The sequence below is a fragment of the Ursus americanus genome, chromosome 28, assembly GCF_024610735.1.
Source record: "Ursus americanus isolate L20-20 chromosome 28, mUrsAme1.1.p, whole genome shotgun sequence".
NCBI classification, from domain to species: Eukaryota; Metazoa; Chordata; class Mammalia; order Carnivora; family Ursidae; genus Ursus; species Ursus americanus.
The window spans coordinates 30,816,138-30,837,721 of NC_142154.1; the positions used below are offsets into that span (position 1 = coordinate 30,816,138).

General features: G+C 36.5%; 1 protein-coding gene across 3 annotated transcripts in view; it reads right to left on the minus strand.

The window, feature by feature from the left end:
• Positions 1-21,584, minus strand: part of BBS4 (Bardet-Biedl syndrome 4) — a 61,652-nt gene that overhangs the window by 32,171 nt on the left and 7,897 nt on the right. For all 3 annotated transcript variants that reach the window (XM_045795260.2, XM_045795259.2, XM_087856801.1), the window contains exon 2: positions 19,660-19,711. In XM_045795260.2, coding sequence (XP_045651216.1) covers positions 19,660-19,711 — 52 coding nt within the window. The remainder of the gene's footprint in view (positions 1-19,659; positions 19,712-21,584) is intronic.

Consider the following 21,584-nt stretch of genomic DNA (forward strand, 5'->3'; position numbering starts at 1 on the left):
TACCTATACAAGCATGGGGGCAAACGCACATGTGTACATGCACACAAAAGGGATTACACATATTTGGAAACTGTATGCTTATATCTACTGAACTTAAATCTACCCTTCCCGGTGACCAGGGAATCCTACTGCTAGGTACATTCCTGTACCTGAGTAACTTCATGGTGGCATTATGCATAACACCTTAAAATGAAAGTATCCCAAATGTTCATCAAGAGTAAACTGAATAGGGGCACCTGGGTGGCAGTCAAGCATCTGCCTTCAGCTCAGGTCATGATCCCAGGGTCCTGGGATCAAGCCCTGCATCGGGCTCCGTGCTCAGAAGGGAGTCTGCTTCTACTCCCTCTCCCTCTGCCCCTCCCCCGCTGGTGCACTCTCTCACTCTCTCTCATAAATAAAGAAAATCTTAAAAACAAACTAGATAAAGAGTAAGCTGAATAAACTAGGGCACAGCCTCATAGAATACTATACAATAGTGAAAAAGACACAAAAGATATTTTTTTAAGTACATACTAAATGATTCTGTTTATATTAAGTTCAAAAGTGCAGCAAAACTGATCTACATAATATAAGTTAGATGTAAGTAAGCACCTTTGGGAGGAGTAGTTAATAACTGGCAGGGGGCACGAGGGAGCCTCTGGGATGCTGATGATGTACTATATTTTAATCAAGATAGATATATGGATACGTTCACCTTGTGAAAATTTATTGAGCTATATATACAATTATGATTTATGCACTTTTCTTTATATTTGCTATGTACCGATTTTTAAAGAAGTGTAAAGAATCAAGGTAAATACCTCCTCCACCAAAAGAATTAATTTCTACAATACCAGTACAGAAGAGGAGGAGGCACACAACTCATTCTGCGACTAAGGGTAATATTCTCTAGACAAGACACAAAAGGCATTAATCATAAAAGAAAAAAACTTATAAATCAGCCTCATCAAAATTAAAACTTCTAAAAAATAAAATCATCAAAAAACGCATTAAGAAAATGAATAGGTAATCTACGACATCGGCCAAAGCAACCTTTTTCATGACACATCTCCAAAGGCAAGAGAAACAAAAGATAAAATGAACTTGTGGGACTACATCAAGATAAAAAGCCTCTGCACAGCCAAGGAAACAGTCAAAAAAACTAAGAGGCAACCCACGGAATGGGAGAAGATATTTGCAAATGATGCTACAGATAAAAGACTGGTATCCAAGATCTACAAAGAACTTCTCAAACTCAATACGTAAGAAACAAATAAACAAATCATAAAATGGGCAGAAGATATGAACAGACACTTTTGCAATGATGACATACAAATGGCTAACAGACACATGAAAAAATGTTCAAAATCATTAGCCATCAGGGAAATCCAAATCAAAACCACACTAAGATACCACCTTACGCCAGTTAGAATGGCAAAAATTGACAAGGCAAGAAACAACAATTGCTGGAGAGGATGTGGAGAAAGGGAATCCCTCCTACATTGTTGGTGGGAATGCAAGTTGGTACAGCCACTCTGGAAAACAGTGTGGAGGTCCCTTAAAAAGTTAAAAATTGAGCTACCCTATGATCCAGCCATTGCACTACTGGGTATTTACCCCAAAGATACAGACATTGTGAAGAGAAGGGCCATATGCACCCCAATGTTCATAGCAGCATTGGCCACAATAGCTAAATCGTGGAAGGAGCCGAGATGCCCTTCAACAGATGACTGGATTAAGAAGATGTGATCCATATGTACAATGGAATATTACTCAGCTATCAGAAAGAACGATTTCTCAACATTTGCTGCAACATGGACGGCACTGGAGGAGATAATGCTAAGTGAAATAAGTCAAGCAGAGAAAGACAATTATCATATGGTTTCTCTCATCTATGGAACATAAGAACTAGGAAGATCGGTAGGGGAAGAAAGGGATAAAGAAAGGGGGGGTAATCAGAAGGGGAAATGAAGCATGAAAGACTATGGACTCTGAGAAACAAACTGAGGGCTTCAGAGGGGAGGGAGGTGGGGGAATGGGATAGGCTGGTGATGGGTAGTAAGGAGGGCACGTATTGCATGGTGCATTGGGTGTTATACGCAACTAATGAATCATCGAACTTTACATCAAAAACCAGGGATGTACTGTATGCTAACTAACATAACATAATAAAAAAACATTAAAAAAAAAAAGAAAATGAATAGGTAAGAATCAGTCGGGTAGGGGGAATCACAATACACATAACAGAATAAGAACTTGTACCCCCAATACTGAATTCTTATAAATCAGTAACAAGAAAACAGACAATCCAGTTTAAAAATAGGCAAAAGCCTTGAATATTTCCTTTACAAAAAAAAAAAAAATGACCAGTAAGTATATGAAAAAGTGTTCAACATCACCAGTCATAAAGATAATGCAAATTAAAGTCACAATAAGATACTACAACATATTTACTAGCATGTCTAATATGAGAAAGACTGACAGTACCAAGCAATTTATAGCAACCAGAAATCTCATAATTGCTGGTGGGGGGTATACAATTACACAACCACTGTGGCAATCTCTTATAAAGTTAAAACATACACTTTATATATGACCAGCAATTCCATTCCCTAGGTACTTACTGTTGAGAAATTAAAACAAATGCCATCACACATAAAAAGATACGTAAATGAATGTTCATAGAAGCTTTTACAGAACAGTCAAAAACTGGAAACAACACAAATGTTCATCAATAGGAGAATGGATTAACTATGGTATATTAAGTCATACAACAGAACATTAGACAGTACTTTTAAAAAATAAAAAAAAACTACCGATACATTATAGCAACATGGATGAATCTCAAAAACGTTATATTGAGGAAAAGATACCTAAAGCTAAATAGTACATATTATGATTCCCCCTGAATGAACTTCAAGCACAGACAAAATTAATTTCTAAGGACAGAAATCAGAGTGACTCCCACAATTAAAGGGAGGACTGACTGGAAAGGGGCATGAGGAAAATTTCTGGGTGATAAAGATGTTTAACTCGTTCTGAGTAATGATTACATGAGTATATATGTTTGTCAAAATTCAAGAATTGGGCACTTAAGGGGCACCTGGGTGGTTCAGTCTCTTAAGCATCCGACTCTTGGTTTCAGCTCAGGTCATGATCTCAGGGTTGTGAGATCGAGCCCTGAGTCGGCCTCCGTGCTGGGTGTGGAGTCTGCTTGAGATTCTCTCTTTTCCTCTCCCTCTGCCCCCCCCCATGTACGCATTCTCTCTCTCTCTCTCTCTCTCTCAAAAAAAAGAGAGAGAGAGAGTTGGGCACTTAAGATTTGTAGATCTTACTAGCACTTCCATTTAAATTAAAAGTCATTGTTCCTCAAGAAAATCAAACAGAATTACCATGTGATCCAGCAATTCCACTGCTGAGTATATACCCAAAAGGAATGAAAGCAGGGAGCCTGTTTCTGCATTTGCTGCTAAAGTACTTAGTCCTTCCAAGGAAACTAAGGCCATGTTGGGGTAAAGCCCTCACTTCATCCTGCCGACAGCCCAGCAGCTGCCAGTCCAACACTTTCACCTGCGTCTCCTGGGCCCTCCTCCTGTACAATGACAAGGGACAGTTACAGAGGTTAAGATCAACGCTCTCGTTAACACAGCCGAAGTAAATGCCAAACCTCTCTGACCAGGCTCGTGTGCAAAGGCTCTGGCCATCGTCCACAGGGGAGCCTCATCTGTAGTGAAGGGTGGTACACCTGCCCCCTTCCCCACTGCAGCCTCAGGTAAGGAGAAGAAAGTGAAGCACAGAAAGAAGAACCTGAGGAGTCCGATAACATGCGCTGTGGTCTATCTGACTAAACCTCTTTTATAACATGTTCAATAAAAAGCTGAACTCTTGAAAAAAAATGAAAAAGCAAGCAGGGACTCAAACAGACACTTGTACACCAATGTTCATAGCAGCGTTACTGACAATAGCCAGAAGGTGAATCAACTCAAATGTCAATCACTGACTGAATGGATAAACAAAATGTGGTATGTACATACACTGGAATATTATTCAGCCTTAAAGAGGAATTAAATTCCAACACATGTACATCACGGATGAACCCTGAAGATATTATTGCTAAATATAATAAGCCAGACACAAAGGACAAATACTATATGATTCCACTTATATGACATATACCTGGACTAATCAAATTCCTAGAGATAGAAAGTAGAATAGTGTTGGATAAAGAAAATGTGATACACACACACACACAGAGGAATATTATTCGTCCATAAAGAAGGAAGGAAATTCTGCCATTCATGACATTGGATGGACCTTGAGGACATTATAAGTCAAATAAAGCCATAGAGAAAGACAAACACTGTATGATCTCACTGATATGTGGAAACTAAAAGAAAAAAAATTGAACTCATAGAAAACAGACTGGTGTTGCCAGAGGTGGGGGTGGAGGGTGGGCAAACACATGAAGGGAGTCAAAAGGTATAAACTTCCAGTTATAAGATCAATAAGTTCTGGGATGTAATGTACAGGATGGTGACTAAAGTGAACAATACTGTAACCATATATCTGAAAGTTGCTAAAAGAAGAGATCTTAAAACTTATCACACACACACACTGAGAAATTTTGTAATTATATGAGACAGATGTTAACTTACTGCAGTAATCATTTTGCAATATACATATCTATCAAATCGCCATGTTGTATACCTAATGTTAATACGATATTATATGTCAATTATACCTCAATAAAACTGGAAAAAAAAGGAAAAAAAGTAGAATGATAACTGCCAGGTGCTGGGGGAAGGGAGTAATGGGGCGTTATTGTTTAATGGGTACAAAGTTTCAGTTTGGAGATGGATGATGGTGGCAGTTACAGAACAATGTGAATGTACTTAATGCCACAAAACTGTACACTTAAAAATGGTTAAAATGATAAATTTTATGTTCTATGTATTTTACCACAATAAAAAAAAATGCCAATGCTCAGTTCAATTTAATCAGTGGAGTGGTAGGGCAAAAGCCAGATTACGATAGACTAAGAAAACAGAGTTAAAGATATGGAGACAATGAAGATTATCTCTTCAAAAAGCAAATCAATAAAGTCATTCACTCTTATAGTAGAAACAGTGAAGTGAGATAACTGTCTATCAAAGATGCTGTGAGAGCAATTTCACGTGGATTGTAAACTGAATTAGACAACAACCACATTACCTTCTAACTCTACAATTCTGTATACACAAGAACTGAAATAGAGGAAAGGGGAATGTTATTAATGAAGTCAAAAGCATATATCTATAAAATCATTACTGGGAACCAAATATATATAGTGATTAGTCTGTAGAAAATGACATATTTCCAGAATATCTGTAACATTCCCAACCTCCACAACCTTTAAAGTCTTTAATACTGACACATTATGGGGCACCTGGGTGGCACAGTGGGTTGGGCATCTGAATCTTGGTTTTGACTAGGATCTGATCTCAGGGTCATGGGATCGAGCCCCACATCGGACTCTGGCCTCAGTGGGGAGTCTGCTTGGGATTCTCTCTTCCTCTGCCCCTCTCCCCGCTCTAAAATAAATAGATAAATTAAAAAAAAAAAAAAAAGAATTACTGACACATTAAAAATACTCCATGGAGGGGTGCCTGGCTGGCTCAGTCAGTAGAACATGTCATTCTTAATCTCAGGGTCATTCTTAATTTCAAGCCCCACGTTGGGCAAGGAGCCTACCTAAAATTTTTAGAAAATATATATTAAAAAGAAAAAAACTCTATGGAAGCAACCCAAATGTCCATCAACAAAGAAAATGATAAACAAAATGTGGTATACACATATAATAGAATATTATTCAGTCTTAAAATGGAACGGAATTCTGTACAACATGCTACAACACAGATGAAACTTGAAACCATTATGCTAAGTGGAATATAAGCAAGACACGAAAAGGCAAATATTATAGGATTTTGCTTATATGAAATAACTAGAAGAGGCAAATTCAGAGAAACAAAGCAGAACAGAGGTTATCAGGGGTTAGAGGTGCGGAACAAATGGAGAGTTATTATTTAATAGGTACACAGCTTCTGTTCGGGGTGATGAAACAGGTTTTGAAATAGATAGTAGTGATGGTTGTACAACACAATGGATATAATTAATGCCACTAAATTGTACATTTAAAAATGGTTGAAGAGGTAAATTTTATGTGACATGTATTTTGCCATAATAAAAAGAAATTCTTCTATTAAAAAAAATACTCTGAAAACAAACCTCAAGCTAAGACCAACTTTCTCACAAGTAAATATATTGTCTCAGGTTGTAGATAAAACTTATCCTGGGCTATAGCCACCCCCAAATGGAAAAGGCCTCCAATGGAAACTCCTTAAAGAAAGGAAATATACCCATGAAGTAAATCAATACACTCACCTCAATGATGGATAGGGTCCTCAACTGAAAGCCAGAAGAAAGTCACCTGAGGTCATACCATAGGGAAAAATAAAAGGACTTAAGTAGCCCCGTGTAGGATATTATTTTCTCAGAACCACCAAGTAATTCTGATAAACAATTCCAAATAAGAAGTTCCTTGTTCTTGAAAAAGTTGAGATATATTTGGACAAAAATCCCAAATTGAAAGTCATTTACCCCTTCCACAGTTGGCACTCACCATCCTCAAGACCAGAGTCAAGCGAGGATTATGAGCCTCTCAGGTCGAGGGGCGGGGTGTGGTTGGGAGACAGCATCCAAATCCAGACTCAGAGACTCAGTCAAAATGCCCTCGACTACTCCTTGTTCAGATGAAGTCCTTCTGCTTGCTAATCCAACTTCTGTGTGAATTCTTCATGTTAAATATATCAGCTTCCTGCCTTCTACCTTCAAGTGTCGTACTGTTTCACCAGAGCAGTGGTTCTCAACCAGGAACAATTTCGGACCCCAGGGACATACGGCAATATCTGGAGACCTTTGGTTGTCACAACTGGGTGCTACTAACTTGCACTAGGTAGAGGCTAGGGATGCCATTAACACCCTACAACATACAGCTTAATCTCCCATAATAAAGAATTATCATGCCCAAAATGTCAATACTGCCAAGGTTGAGAAAATCTAAACTACAGGTTAATAAGACACCTAAGGATTTCACAGTGAAATGTGAAAGCTTTTTGTTCAAAATATTAATTTTTAATTTCTCAATTAAAGTTCATTAATTCTGGGGCGCCTGGGTGGCTCAGTCGTTAAGCGTCTGCCTTCGGCTCAGGGCATGATCCCAGAGTCCTGGGATCGAGCCCCACATCAGTCTCCTCCGCTATGAGCCTGCTTCTTCCTCTCCCACTCCCCCTGCTTGTGTTCCCTCTCTCGCTGGGTGTCTCTCTCTCTGTCAAATAAATAAATAAAATCTTTAAAAAAAAAAAAGTTCATTAATTCTTAAGGTTGATATTTATCCTGTTTTCTTTATATTCCCCCTTATGTTTTCTAATTCTATGATGAACTTATGTTGATTTTTCTGATTTTATTTTAAAATAAAAATAAATAAAATAAAATTTTAAAATAAAATCATTATCCTTTCCTTCTTCTCTAACAGTCTATTTGCCTAAAGACAATTTCCTTCAAATTGGCTGTGTGTATTTTTTCTACTCACATTTTATTCATTATTGCTCTGTATCTGGAGCAGGAGTGACCAAAACTTGAGTTTACTGCACCACCTTAACTGGAAGCCCAATTTGACATCAGAATTCAAGAGAAAGTACTGAGTAATATTAAACCAGCTTTTACACAAAACAAACTACTTTCTGATATTCTATTCTTCAGAGTCAATCTTTTTACAAACCTGTACAATATAAAATGTGTGATTCAGATATTTACACTATTTAAAATGTTTTTATCATAAAAGGCAAAGGAAAGTAAAAGTAATCAGGAGCAGCACTACAAGCAAAGAGTCAGAATAAACACAAAGAGAAAAACAGACGACGAAGATGATGACAGAAACAGAAGAAAGCTCAGTGCTAGTGATTCCGAAAACAACACTGTGCCAGAGGGAGGACAGACTGACAGCCTCCTGTGCATCCTCATTTGTGTATCCATAAACCACTTACTTCTCTGTCTGTGCTCTGCAACCAGCAATGATCACCCTGACTCCTCAAAATTCACTCCCTATCAGTTGATTAAATTAAACTAATCAATGGTAATCCTATCTCCCTTGCCCATGACTGGCAGGCCTATGAATGATCCAATGAAAAGAGAATTCCTAAGAGGTTCGGGGGGGGGGGGGGGGGGGGCCTTCCTTATTTTTAAAAGAGAACCATCGGAAGCCAGACCGTATCTCTGGCATTGGAAAAATGGATGCCAAATGCTACTGGCAGCTTTAATTCAGGAAAAAGCAGGCACTGCATAGCAAAGTGGAAAGGCAGAAAGAACTTAGGGCTTCATGTATCGTTGAATTGCCTGACCAACCCTAGAGCCCAATCTAATTCTAGACTTCTTCTTATATTAGCCGAAAAAATTCCTTATTATTTAAGCCACTTTAACTTGGATTTTCTGTTATTTACTTCTGAAAGCAACTTATGTAAAACAAGGTCTGAAGAAGATGAACAGACCCATCTTACAATTCTGTATTCCACGCTGCTTACTGCTATTATTTTGTGGACATCAACAAAAAAAAAAAAAGAGAGAGAGAGATGCTGTAGGTATGCCATATTAATAGTAAAAATATAAATGGCCATTTTGGAGAGTAACTTGGCAGAATTATTAAAATTTTGGGGTGCCTGGGTGGCGCAGTTGTTAAGCGTCTGCCTTCGGCTCAGGGCGTGGTCCTGGCGTTATGGGATCGAGCCCCACATCAGGCTCCTCCGCTATGAGCCTGCTTCTTCCTCTCCCACTCCCCCTGCTTGTGTTCCCTCTCTTGCTGGCTGTCTCTATCTCTTCAAATAAATAAAAATAAAATCTAAAAAAAAAAAAAAGAGTTATTAAATTTTAAATGTGCATACTTTTCTTTCCAGATGTCCAATATACCAAAAAGTGAAAAATTAGAAACAAATGTTTCGAAAAGGAGAAGAAACTATAATATACCTACAGTATGGACTAGTATATTCAAAAATAATGAAGTGATTTTGACCTAGTGACATGGAAAGCCCTCCAAGACATACCAACCTAGCAAAAAATAGGACAGTTACCATTTATATAAAACACCTACACAGCAGTAAACTATATATTTATATTGTATACATATATACACATACATATAAATGTCTAAATAAAGCACATTAACTGGTAACAAGGATTAACTCTGGACTGGATGATGATTTAATGAGTATTTTAGCTTTCTTGAACTTGTTCAAACTTTTTAGGATAAGAATAGATTCATATATGCCTGATGTATTTAAAATATTTAGGCAGTTTAAAAATAAAATCTAGGGGGTGCGTGGCTCGCTCAGCTGGTAGAGCATGCAACTCTTGATCTTGGGATCATGAGTTCAAGACCCATGTTGGGTACAGAGCTTACTTAAAAAAAAAAAAAAAAAATATATATATATATATATATGAACTTAGAAAAATACATCCTACTATAGAAGTTTTAAATATATAGAAAGGAACAACAACAAAAAATTAAAACCTCACATGTTCACACTACTCACAGATAATCATGGTTATCAATTTACCATATTTCTTCCTAATCTTTTCATATGTGCATTTTAAGAAAAATATCTGAAGACAATTTTAAATCCTGCTTTTAAAAAATAACCATTATTTTAAATAGCTACGCAGTATTTACTTGCATGAATGAATGATCACTTAGCCTTGTTTTACTGCTGAATATGTAGATTGTTTCCAATAAACTACTATTAATAATTCCGTAATGAATATCTTTGCTTAAGAAAAAAATCATTTATGTGTTGAGGATACTTTATTAGGATAGATTCTTAGAACGGGAAGTACTAAGTTAAATAATATGAACTTTTACAGTTCCTAATACTTACTGAAAAACTTCTACTCAGAAGTTATTATGTCAATTCATACCTGCATATTTCTCCTGCATATACAAGGCTGCCTTGGAAATTTTTAAATATAAACAACTTACTCATCAGTCTAGTTCTACATGTTACTTAAGACAAGAGGAAAAAGAGGGTAATGCTTAGCCAAAACTTTACTTCCAAAATTAAATCAAGACTAGACTCTCAATTCCTTTAAATCTTTCTCTTCAGACTAAAGAGAGAGAAAAGAATGTTGGCTTTTTTTTAACTAAATGGTACTCTATAAGGTTCTTAGAATCAAAATTTTAAATAAAATCCTGAAATAACTGAAGCATACATCTCTTAAAGGAAAAAAAAAAAAAAAAGACATGAATCGATCACTATTAAAATAGGCCTAACCTCAACAACAAAAAGACAACCCAATGTAGAAATGGGTAAAGCATTTGAATAGACAGTTCTACAAAAAACATATACAAACGGCCAATAAGAACACGAGAAGAGATGCCCAATACCCTTCATCGTTACGGAAATGTAAATGGCAACCACAATGAGATACCACTTCACACCTACTAGGACAGCTATTTTTTTTAAAAAAAAGCAGCAGCAGAAAATAACAGTGTTGGCAAGGATGTGGAGGAATTGGAGCCTTTGCACATGCAGCTGCTGTAGAAGACAGTTTGGCATTTCCTCAAAAAACTAAACATAGAATTACCGTACGATCCAGCAATTCCAATCCTGGATCTACACAAAAGGAATGAAAGCAGCGTCTCAAACAGAAATTTGTGCACCAATGTTCACTGCAGCATTACTCACACAGCCTGAAGTTGGAAACTACACGTGTCCATTAACAGATGAATGCATAAACAAAATGTGAGATACACATACAATGGAATATCATTCAGCCTTAAAAAAGAATGAATTCTGTACATGTTGCAGCATAGATGAACCTTTAAAACATTATGCTAAATGTAATAAGCCAGATACAAAAAGACAAATATTGTATGACTCTGAGTATATCAAATATCTAGAATAGGCAAATTCCATAGAGACAGAAAGGAGAAGAGAAGTTACTAGGGACTAGGGGGTAAGGTACAACAGAAAATTATTGCTTAATGGGTACAGAGTTTCTGTTTGGGATAAAAGTTTTGGAAATAGATAGTGGCAATGGTTGCACAACATTGTAAATGTAACTAATGCCACTGGATTGTATGCTTAAATTGGTTAAATTTTAGATTATATATTTTTTACTACAATTTAAAAAATAATAATGTAATATACCAAAACCATTGAACTCTATATTTTTTTTAAGATTTATTTATTTACTTTTGAGAGAGAGAAAGCAGGGGGGAGGGGCAGAGGGGGAGAGAATCTTAAGCTGACTCCGCACTGAGCACAAAGCCCTACGCGAAGCTCGATCTGACAAACCTGAGATCACGACCTAAGCCGAAACCAAGAGTTGGGTGCTTAACTGACTGTGCCACCCAGGCACCTGTAATTTTAAAATATTTTAAAAGATGTTTTTCTGGGGGCACCTGGCTGGCTCAGTTGAAGAGCATGTGACTCCTGAGCTCAGGGTTGTGAGTTCAAAAACCCACACTGGGTGTAGAGATTACTAAAAATAAATAAACTTAAAAAAAAAAAAAACATGTTTTTCTGCTCTAAAATCAAATCTAGGACTATATGTTACAGTTAGCTGTCATGTCTCTTTAGTCTTCTTTAATTTTTGCCTTCCATGACCTTGACACTTTTCTTTTTAATGCAGGCTAGTTATTTTGTAGACTACCTCTCAATTTGGGCTCATCTAGTATTTCTTCAAGATTAGATTGAAGGTGTTAATTTTGGCAAGAATACCATACAGTGATTTAGGAAGCATAGGATACTGATTTGCTCCATTACCGTGATATTTAACTTATATCACTTGGTCGAGGTAGTGTCTGGAAAATGTTTCCACTATGAAGTTATTACTACTTTATAATTAAAATGTTATCTTATGGAGAGATATTTAGAGGCTTATGTAAATATCCTGTTTCCCATCAAACTTTTACCTACTCGTTTAGCATCCATTGAGGAGTCTTGCATGAATCAATTATTGCTATGATGGTTGCCAAATGGTAATTTTCTATCATTCATTCTACCCTTACTAGTTATCATTCTATTTTATAAGAAAGAGCTTTTCCTTATTAGTATACTTCTATCAGTATGCACTGGTGTATTCTTATTTTATTCCATGTGTTATAATCCATTGCTATATCATTGGAGGCTTAAATCACTCCAGAACTGGCCAATGGCCAGAGAAAACCCTTCAAACCCACTTCTGTGTCTTTATGACAAACTTCCATCACTCTGTAAGCCATTCTTTACTTTCTGGCACAAGATATCCCAGGTTCACCTTGTACTCTCCTAGCATTACTCAAGGAATTAGGCATTTCTCTAAGGAACCCTGGTTCCTTTTACTGGAGAACACTACATAGAAACTAAGATCTGGGCACTAACCATGCTCATGGTTACTAGGGTGTCACTGCTGCTAACCCTTCTCAGTGGACAGAAGCAGGGGAAAAAACATATTCTGTAACTCTGTATCTATATTAAAAGCCATGCCTTCAATACTGATACCTCCAATTCCAATCCAATCTATTAGGGTTTAATCTCACCTCTCCTCTTTCTATATTATGTAACTCCCTTCTCCAACAGTAAGAAAACTTAACTCTAATAAACCATAGTATATTTGCTTCTGCTAGCATTTTATTTTTAAGACTTTTGTTTTCCCAATTTTTATTGAAATAATAAATGATTCCAAAAGTCGGAACTACACAGAAAGACATACCTAAAGAAGTGTCATACCCCCCACATCATTTCCACGGCATTTCCATACAAGGCCCTGTAGACAGCCAATCTCATTTGTTTCTGATACATCCTTCTGGTGTTTCTTTTTTGTGAAAATAAGCACATGCATATTTTTTATTTCCCCTTCCTTCTTATAAAAATGTAGCATACGGCAACTACTCATTTGTACTGTTTTTTTAAGACAAATGATTTATCTTCGAAATCACTCTATATCAAATCACATTAATCTTATTATTTTTAAAAGCGGCATAGTACTCTATATTATGTGGCTAGACTACAGTTTACTCGAACACTCTTCACATTACAGGCATTTAAGTTTCCAATATTTTACAATCACAGTGGTGCAAAGAATAAGAGTTAATAAGTCTTTGTTTATTGTCAGAGACATTATCTTCAGAGTAAAGTCCTAGAAATGTGATCATAGAGTTTTATTAGATATTGCCAAATTCCCTTCCATAATAGCCGTAACAATTGAGACTCTCACCAGCAATGTAAGACAGTGCCTGTTTCCCACAGCCTCACAAACTGGATGTGTACTCACACTTTATAATTTTAGCTATCCTAATAGGTGAGAAATGGTACCTTAGTATGGATTTAATTTTAATTTCTCTTACTCTGAGTCAGGTTGAACATATTTTTCATGTGCCCAAAGGTCATTCTTACAGTGTGTGTGTGTGTGTATGTGTGTAAATTGTGACTGTGTTTTATCCATTTTTCAATTGAGTTTTTGGTCTTTCTTCCCCCACCCCCAATTTTTTTTTTTAAAGAGTTTTTTTTATTTATTTATTTGACAGAGACAGACAGCCAGCAAGAGAGAACACAAGCAGGGGGAGTGGGAGAGGAAGAGGCAGGCTTCCAGTGGAGGAGCCTGATGTGGGGCTCGATCCCGGAATGCCAGGATCACGCCCTGAGCCGAAGGCAGACACTTAATGACTGTGCCACCCAGGCGCCCCCCACCCCAAATTTTTAAGAGTTCTTTATATATTAGGGATATTAGCCACTTATATGTGATATATGTTGCAAATATATTCACCCACTATATTATTCCTCTTTGTCTTTCCTTATTGTGCCTTTTGCCAAGCAAAAAAGAAATTATGAGGTAATATTTTTATGAGGTAATATTTATCAATCTTGTATTGCCTCTGGCAATACCTTCTTTTAGTACTTGCATGGTTAGGTATTTTACGTTTAGATTAGATCTCTGACCCATCTGGAGTTTATTCTTGTGTATGGTGTGAAGTATACATCTAATTTTTTCTTTATCAAAATGGCTATTCAGTTGTCCCAGCACCATTTATTTAAAAAATACATCTTTGCTCCAGTAATTTGAGACACCATATACTTTATCATATACTAAACTCCCAAATGTAGGGTCACCTGGGTGGCTCAGTCGGCTAAGCATCTGCCTTTGGCTCAGGTCATGATCCCAGGGTCCTAGGACTGAGTCCCGAGTTGGGCTCCAGCTGGGAGCCTGCTTCCCTCTCTCCCTCTGCCACTCCCCCTGCTTGTGCTCTCTCTCTCTCTCTCTCTCTCAAATAAAGAAAATCTTTTTAAAAAAATAAATAAATAAATTGCCAAATGTACTTGAGTCTATTTCTGGGCTTCCTGGTTTTTTTCCACAGCTTCTCTTACTTACTTTTTTTTTTTTAAGATTTATTTATTCAAAAAGAAAATTCATTTATTCCTTTGAGAGAGAGAGTGCATGCAAGCAGATGGAGGGGCAGAGGGAGAAGGACAAGCACAGGCTTGCACTGAGCATGGAACCCACATGGGACTGGATCTCTCGACCCTGAGACCAGGACCTGAGCTGAAATCAAGAGTTGGTTGCTCAACCGACTGTGCCACCCAGGCGCTCCTCCGCTGGTTTATCTTCTAATCGTGTACCAGTAATATACTGTTTTAATTATAGAGGCTTCATGGTATTTTTCATGGTATTTTTAATATCTGTTAAGAAAAACTGTGAACTTCAGGCCAGTAAACTAGACAATTTAGATGAAATTAAAAAGATTCCTTGAAAGAAATAAAGTACCAAAGCTCAATTAAGAAGAACTAAGTAGGGGCGCCTGGGTGGCACAGCGGTTAAGCGTCTGCCTTCGGCTCAGGGCGTGATCCCGGCGTTATGGGATCAAGCCCCACATCAGTCTCCTCCGCTATGAGCCTGCTTCTTCCTCTCCCACTCCCCCTGCTTGTGTTCCCTCTCTCGCTGGCTGTCTCTATCTCTGTCAAATAAATAAAAAAAAATCTTTAAAAAAAAAAAAAAAAAAAAGAAGAACTAAGTAACCTGTTTAGCCTTATCTCTATTAAATAAATTGAATGTGTTTCTGAAAACATTTCTACAAAGAAAACTCCAGGCCCAGATGGCTTCACAGAAACATTACAACAAATACTTAAGGATGAAATTATTCAATTCTCCACAAACTTCTCCAGAAAATTAAAAAGGAGAGACTATTTCCCAAATCATTTATGAGTTAAAAGGAACATTCATACTTTGTAGAAGGAAATATAAAATGGTTTAACTACTTTGGAAAACACTTTGGCAATTTCCAATAAAACTAAACATATACTCACAATACCATCCAGTGATGCCATTCCAAGACACTTCACAGACGAAATAAAAATATGTTCACACAAAACCTTCTAGGCAAATGTTTACATAGCAGCTGTATTTGTAATAGCCAAAAACCCAAATGTCCTTTGGTGAATGGATGGATGAATGAACTGCAGTATACCGATACAAATGAATACTACTCATCAATAAAAAGAAACTCAAACACACAACAACATGGATAAATCTCAAAAACATTACACTAGGCGAAAAAAGCCACTCAAAAGGTTATATGATGTTATGCTTCATTTAAATTATATTCTCGGAGCACCTGGGTGGTTCAGTTGGTTAAGTGGCTGCTTTTTATTTTATTATATGTTAGTCACCATACAGTACATCATTAGTTTTTGATGTAGTGTTCATGATTCATTGTTTGTGTATAACACCCAGGGCTCCATGCAGTGCTTTTGGCTCAGGTCATGATCTCAGGGTCCTGGGATCAAGCTCCGCATCCGGCTCCCTGTGGAGCCTGGTTCTCCCTCTCCCTCTGCCTGCCAATCCCCCTGCTTCTATACTCACTCTTGCTCACACGCTCTCAAGCAAATAAATAAAATCTTTAAAAACAAACAAACAAATAAATAAATGATATTTTCAAAGAGACAAAACTATAGGAAGAAAAAAAATCAATGATTGCCAGCAACTGGGTTTACTACAAAGTCAAGGTGAATTTTTGAGGCTGATTAAGCTGTTCTATATCTTGATTGTGGTGGTAGTGGTGGTTACATGACTATTTTCATTTGTCAAAACTCCCAGAACTTTATACTTTAAAAAAGGGGTGAATTTGATTGTAGGTAAATTATACATTATCATACAAACACTAATCTAAGCAAAACTGGAACAGCTCTATTATCATCAGACAAAGCTGACTTCAAATAAGGAATAGTATCAGGAAGAGAAGAGGGATATTACCTAATGATAAAAGAGTCAATTCATCAAGAAGTCAAACAATCCTAAATGTCTATGCATCCAACAACACATATTCAAAAGATACAAAGTAAAAACTGATAGATCTTTAAGTAGAAACAGACAAACCCATAATTACATGTGCATACTTCAACACTCTTCTCTCATTAAGGATATCAGTATCTTCTTGGTAAGGATATTAATATCTGTATCAATAAGTACATAGATAAACAACATTATCAAACAACTTGACCTAACCGACATTTATAGATTATTCCATCCAACAGGACAATACATATTCTTTTTAAGGCACATGGAATATTCACCAACACAGACCACATTCTGGGCCATAAAACAAACCATATAAAGTATGTTCTCTAACCGTAAGTAGAATTAAACTAGAAACCAATAACAAAAAAAAAAATCTGGAAAAATTCCTATAGATGGGGAAATTAATCAATACCTTTCTTAATTGTACAAGGGTTAAAGGGGAACACAAAGGAAATTTTAAAATATTCAGCATTGTATAAAAGTTAAAACATAACATTTGAAACTTACATGAACAAGTTAAACAGTGTTTAGCGGGCAATGTAAAGTACTAAATGCTTATAACAGAAAAGAAGAAAGATATCAAACCAAAGATCTAAGTTTCTACCTTAAGGACTGCAAAAAGAAAAATGAAACTGCAAATTAAACACAATACTAGATACGAGCAGAAATCAATGAAATTGAAACAGAAAAGAGAGAAAAAAAATAACATCAAAAGTGGGTTCTCTGAAAAGATCAATAAAATGGATAAACCTCTAGCCAGGCTGATCAAGGAAAAAAAAAAACGACAGTAGACATAAATCATCAAAATCAGGAACAGAGGGAATATCACTATACATCCTACAGACATTAAAAGGAAAATACACGAGTATCATGACCTTCATGTCAATAAATTTGATAACTGAGATGAAATGGACAAATTCCTTTGAAAGAAAAACATTACCAAAGCTCTCCCTAAGGAAATATGTATCATCTGAATAGCCCCATATCTATTAAAGAAATTGAGTTTGTACTCAAATGCCTTCCAACAAAGAGAGATCCAGACCTACGCTGCTTCACTGTCACACTCTAACAAACATTTAAGAAAGACATAATACCAATTCTATACAAAATCTTCCAGGAAGAGAAGAGGGAATAACTCCCAACTTATTTTAAGGCCAGCATAACCTGATACCAAAAAAAGACAAAAGCATTGCAAAAAAAAAGAATAATAATAACTATAATAACTATAGACCCTCATGAACAGAAGCAAAAATCCTTAACAAAAATTAGCAAATTGAATCTAGTAACATATAAAAAGGTTAATACATCATGACCATGTGGGGTTTATCCCAGAATTCAAAGGTTGGTACAACATTCCAAAAATTCAATCAATGTAATTCACCATATTGACAGAGAAAATCTTGGGCTGTGGAACCCAGAAATTAAGGGCAGGATAAGAGGTTATACCCTCGATATTTTAGGTGCCTATGTCACTACCTTGCACAACTCCAAAGGTATCATCTACATCGTAGTCATTGTATTCTACGTGAATGATACAGCTGGAACTGTAAAATATAGTGGTACTGCAAATGTGTAAAATCGTTCACCAAAAGGCAATGCAACTTTACACCGGACTAAAAAAAATAAAAGATCCTGATGAGATTTTTACCTTCCAGACATTCCACTTGGCCTTGTTGACACCTGAAATACTCTGTTTAGTCCTGAACTCTATACTTCCAAGGGGAACAATGAATTTCACCAGAAAACCACAGCAATAATGACAAAAGAGTTCTAGACATTTCATATGAAAAGAGTTGAAAAAACTGGAAGGCACATACTACACTTCAATAATTTGCTTATATCTTATATGCCCTGAAGACTGTCAATTCCTGAGGGCAGAATCCATGCCCTATTAATCTTTATATTTCCCCCGATACCTATCATTGGTCCTGGAAATGGGTAAGTACTCATGTATGAGGGATTGAGGAACAGGGAAAACTAAAGTTTAATCACACAAATCAGAAGGTGGGAAGAAAGGATTGGAAAGGGCACTACAGCACTGTTACTTCTTATAGCATAACGTGTCAAATGTGACCCTTTGCCCCATAGCTATCAGCTTTGTATCTCATTAGCCTGAATTGGGCACGTGCCAATTTTTGATTGGTATATACTAATTACAGCTCTCCTAGACTGAGAGTCAGTCCAACCATGGAGTTTGACTCTGGAGGAAGCATGGAAAGAACACTGGAGCGACAATCATAATACCCACTAGCCCCACCTAACTAGCCAAATCACCCCGGCGAATAAACGAAGTGACAGACATCACAGCAAGATGGTTCTCATGTCCAGAAATGATGTAAGAAATATTAGCAACTATGTCAGATACTAGAAGAAACACCTAAGCTTCACAAATAATCTACGTTATAGACGTAATGCTCTTTCAATGAAGATGTATTCCTGAAAAACTCTTTGAAAACAAATTCTGAAGGCAATCATATTTTCCAACAACTTGTATTATAATTTCAAAGAGGAACAGAAATGCCCCAAGTAGGCTAAACAATTTATTGGCAAAATGAAATTTAAAAATCTTAGCAGACAACAGGAAAACACATGCTGCAAAAGGATGTATTGCCTATTAACCATAACTCATAATGCAGACATATGCATGACCCTGAGCAAGTCATGCCCCTTCCCCTCAGCCTTGGTTTCCTCATCTGGAAAATAATAAATAAATGGGTAAATAATAAAATAGATGGTCTCTTCTGCTAAATAAAAAGTTAGGGTGTTAAGTTTGTTAGGAATCAGACATGTTTATTAGACACTGACAGAATATCCAATGTATACTGTATGGTGACTAACATAATATAATAAAAAATCATTATTAAAAAAAAAAAAAAAAAAAGAATATCCAATGTAGTAAACTACAATCTGATGCAAGCCTTCCTAAGACTTTATAAGTTATTTCTCTAAATAAAATAGAACATAGCTCTATCAGACCTTTAAATGCAGCTTTTCATAGTATATGCCCTTACCTAGTCCTCACAGACTCAATTTTCATAAAACCTTGCACTTACTTAACATAGATATGAGATTATGCGAGGCCTGATATGTACAATGGGAACTTCACAGTGTTTTTTCTGCAAGTAGAAAATACACACTTACGTAATAATAAAGCCCCATTTAAACATATTTACAGGCAAAATCAATCCCAAAATATCTAACAACGCCATAAAATAAAAGCTAGGTATGGAGCAATATTTAGACTATTATTGCTTTTCTCCAAAACTCACGTTTTTAAAAGCTCTAATGCATATAGAACAAAGAATGAAATTGCGTACCAACCTTTTTTCAGCCGGGGTTTCTGAGATTCAACAGAAGCAGGAAACGGAGTCCTCTGAAAAGAAATTAGTCTATGTTAAAGCATCACCATAAATCTTGCTAACTTAAAAAGGCATTCAAACAACCATAACCACTAGCTCTCCAATCATGCGATTAATCCATAACTATGTACAGGCACAAAGAAAAATTAAAAACCATTTTTTAATATAATATGGTTTAAAAAGCAAATGTCAAGTCAACTTTTGCTATCCAAACTATTAATAATGTATAATGCATATTTACAATATATACTTATGTGTAATATATAATTATATATATATTTTTTAAGATTTTATTTATTTGGGGGGGGCATGGGTGGGGGGAGGGCGAAGGAGAGGGGCTCTCAAGCAGACTCTAGACAGAGTGAGGAGCCTGCGTGGGGGTTGATACCATGACTCCAAGATCATGACCCAAGTGGAAACCAAGAGTCAGACACTTAACCAACTGAGCCACCCAGACACCCTGTGTAATATATAATTATAATGCATAAAATGTGCACAAATAAATGTACAAAGCTCTTAAGACACTACATATTAGTATTATACTTAATACTATACATCTTAGCACCCAAACCAAGAAAGTAGTAACTTTGATAAAAAGAAGTTTATGAGGTCATCTATACAGAAATTACCTAGCACTCAATTCCAGGAGTGGTTTTTTTTTTAAGATTTATTTATTTAATTTAGAGAGAGAGAGAGTATGAGCAGGGGGAGGAACAGATGGAGACGAAGAGAGAATCCTCATGCAGATTCCCTGCTGAGCACGGAGCCTGATGTGGGGCTTGATCCCAGGACCCTGAGATCATGACCTAAGCTGAAATCAAGAGCTGGCCACTTAACCAACTGAGTCATCCAGGCACCACTAGAAGGGAGTTTGGTTTTTTTTTTTTTAAGGGACATTACTGAATATAAAAAATACTATCTTATACTGTAACTTTGCAGAAAATCTTCAAATGGATTTGTCTTATAACTACTTCCTATGTTACATATGATATGGTAAGATATAAGCAAAAATAATGGCTGAAAATTTCCAGAAGTAATGAGAGACACTAATCTTTAGATTCCGAATGCTCAACCAATCCTGACCAGGTTAAATGGAAATAAATCCATACTAGCATACATCACAAGGACCTGCACCAGAGACAATAAGTTCTTAAAAGCAACCAAGAAGAAAAGTATCACCAGATAAGCTATACAGAAAGGACACTTAGACTGACAGCTGACTTCTCAACAATTAAAAATGGGAAATAATAACCCATAAAGACATTGTAAGAAAAATCACTCCCATGTCTCAGGTGCCAAGTAAAATGAAAGTTAATCTAACACAATGTCAGCAAACTATGGACTGCAGGTCAAACAAATCCTGCCCATTTTTATATGGCCAACAAGAATGTTTTTTACATTTTTTAAAAAGATTTTATTTATTTATTTATTTATTTGTTAGTTTATTTATTTATTTATTGGGAGAGGGGAGGGAGCACTTGTGCGAGCAGGGGCAGGTAGACTTCACACTGAGTGGAGAGCCTGATGCAGGGCTCAACCCCAGGACCATGAGATCATGACCTGAGCCAAAGCCAAGAGTCAGACGCTCAGCCGATTGAGCCACCGAGGCACCCCTGTTTTTACATTTTTCATAAAAGTTTTTACATTTTTTAAAATTTTGTAACACCTGAAAATTACATAAAATTCAAATTTAAGTATCTAAAATAAAATTTTATCAGAACATAGTCACACACACACGTTTATTTACTGTCTATGGTTGCTTCCACACTTCAACTGCATGGTTGAGTTACTTACGACAGACACAGGACCACAGAGCCCAAAATATTTATTACTGGCCCTTTACAAAAATAGTTTGCCAACCTCAGATCTAAACTCTTACATCTATCA